The sequence below is a fragment of the Macrobrachium rosenbergii genome, chromosome 47 (assembly GCF_040412425.1).
Source record: "Macrobrachium rosenbergii isolate ZJJX-2024 chromosome 47, ASM4041242v1, whole genome shotgun sequence".
Lineage (NCBI taxonomy): Eukaryota > Metazoa > Arthropoda > Malacostraca > Decapoda > Palaemonidae > Macrobrachium > Macrobrachium rosenbergii.
In genome coordinates, this window is record NC_089787.1 from 22783124 (window position 1) to 22785623 (window position 2500).

At 48.2% G+C, this 2500-nt stretch overlaps 1 protein-coding gene across 1 annotated transcript in view; it reads left to right on the forward strand.

Annotated features, from left to right (window-relative positions):
• Positions 1-2500, forward strand: part of LOC136830628 (uncharacterized PE-PGRS family protein PE_PGRS10-like) — a 9547-nt gene that overhangs the window by 6478 nt on the left and 569 nt on the right. The window contains exons 2-3 of the mRNA XM_067090204.1: positions 304-924; positions 1392-2500. The exon at positions 1392-2500 is cut by the window's right edge and continues 569 nt beyond it. Of these exons, the coding sequence (XP_066946305.1) occupies positions 304-924; positions 1392-1829 (1059 nt within the window). The 3' untranslated portion in view covers positions 1830-2500. The remainder of the gene's footprint in view (positions 1-303; positions 925-1391) is intronic.

Consider the following 2500-nt stretch of genomic DNA (forward strand, 5'->3'; position numbering starts at 1 on the left):
ATATATATATATATATATATATATATATATATATATATATATATATATATATATATATATATGTATGTATGTATGTATGTATGTATAACAAGTACAGCCTCCCTACCAAACTCAAATTAAACCTAACCTAACCTACCTAACCTAACATGACCTAACATAACCTAACCTAACCTAAACCAATTTAATGTAACCTACCTTACCATACCTTACTATACTTGACCAACCTCAAGTAACCAACCCAACCTAACCCACCTGACCCAGCCCAACGTAACCTAAGCTAACCTATCCGCCATTTCATTCCAGATGAGTGCCGTAACCGCAGTGTTCCTGTCATTCCTTGTCTTCGCTGCAGTCGAAGCAAAGGCCGACCTTGGTGGAGGCTACGCTGCCCCTGGACTGGGTGTCGGAGGAATTGGTGGTGGAGGAATTGGCGTCGGAGGAGTTGGTGTCGGAGGAGTTGGTGGCGTAGGAATTGGTAGCAGCTATGGGGCTCCTGGACTTGGTGTCGGAGGAGTTGGTGTCGGAGGAGTTGGTGTTGGAGGAGTTGGTGTCGGAGGAGTTGGTGGCGTAGGAATTGGTAGCAGCTACGGGGCTCCTGGACTTGGTGTCGGAGGAGTTGGTGTAGGAGGAGTTGGTGTTGGAGGGGTTGGTGTTGGAGGACTTGGTGTCGGAGGAGCTGACCTAGCTCTTGGTAGCAGCTACGGGGCTCCGGGACTTGGTGTCGGAGGAGCTGATCTAGCTCTCGGGGGAGGACTTGGAGGACCAGCTGATCTTGCCCTTGGAGGAGGACTTGGAGGAGGACTAGGAGGAGGACTTGGAGTGGGACTTGAAGGACCGATTGATCTCGCCCTTGGAGGAGGACTTGGCGGCATTCACAAGTGCGGAACCCACTTCGTCACACAGTACATAGACAAGATTAAGGAGGTAAGAGGGCCAGTTATTCTTGTTGTTATCCATTTTTTGCTCTCGCTACTACTTTCTCCTCTCCCAACCAGCATTTCTTTCTTGTTCTTCTATTCTTAATGTTATATGGAACATGGTAAATGTGAAAGTGACCTAGCAGCACATTTTTGTTACTCTGGAGAACCTGATGTTCTGTCATTCAGTTTTAGCAATAAACCTTGCAAACTCTACAGCTGATCTTGTCATTCATTTCCTTCTACTTTCTTCCCATGCTGCTTCTTCTTCTCCTCCCCTCATCTAGCCTTTCTTTCTTGTTCTCCTCTTCTGAATGTTATATGGAACATGGTGAACACAGAAGTGACCTAGCAACTCAGTTTTGTCACTCTGGAGAACTTGATCTTCTGGTGGCAAGAGTTTTTGAGATAAACCTCACAAACTCTTCAGCTCGTGGCTTCTTTCATCATCTCATTTCACCGCTCCCCCAACAGATCCCCGTCCACCACACCGTCTACCGCACAAAGATATTCCCGACAGAGGTCTACGAGCCCAAGTACCAGGCGGTCTACAAGACCATCGTCAAGAACCACTTCCTCCCCAAGTACGTCACCACAACGGACTTCGTGGAGCAAGTGATCTACGCCACAGACTACAAATTCATCACGGAGACCATCTACAAGGACGTCATCGTCACCCAGACCCAGGTCATCCCCTCGTACATCACCCAGACTGAGTTGAACACCGTATTCAGGACGGCAGTAGACTACCAGACTGCGTTCGACACCCAGGTCTTGCCGACTTACCTCACAACTTATGAAATAGCCTATGAGACGCAGTACCTGACCAACATCGTGCCAGACTACAGCACCATCTACAAGACCATCCACGATGTGAAGACTGTGTGCCCCAAGCCCGCTTACGGGTACTGAGATTCTTGGCCTGTGGGTCCCAGGGTACTGAGACTCTTGGCCTGTGGGTCCTAGGGTACTGACACTCTTGGCCTGTGGGTCCTAGGGCACTGAGACTCTTGGCCTGTGGGTCCTAGGGTACTGAGACTCTTGGCCTGGGGGTCTTAGGGCACTGAGACTCTTGGCCTGTGGGTCCTAAGGTACTGAGACTCTTGGCCTGTGGGTCCTAGGGCACTGAGACTCTTGGCCTATGGGTCCTAGGGCACTGAGACTCTTGGCCTGTGGGTCCTAGGGCACTGAGACTCTGGGCCTGTGGGTCCTAGGGTACTGAGACTCTTGGCCTGTGGGTCCTAGGGTACTGAGACTATGGCTTATGGGTACCAGAGTCTCTGTAAACATGATAGTTGAGACTCTTGGCCTGTGGGTCCTAGGGTACTGAGACTATGGCCTATGGGTACCAGAGTCTCTGTAAACATGATAGTTGATTTATTATTATTATTTTTAGCAGAATGGAATGAGAAGTTAGTTTTCAGAATTGCTGAATGTTTAATCATATTTTCTGTTTTTGAGCAAAAAATTTAAATTCTTCACTGGACCATACACCTGTCTGCTACAGCAGGCCTGACCTAACCCAGCCTAGTGAAGCCAAATGCGAATAATGATACATTTAGGTTTAAAATCAGTTTCAACTT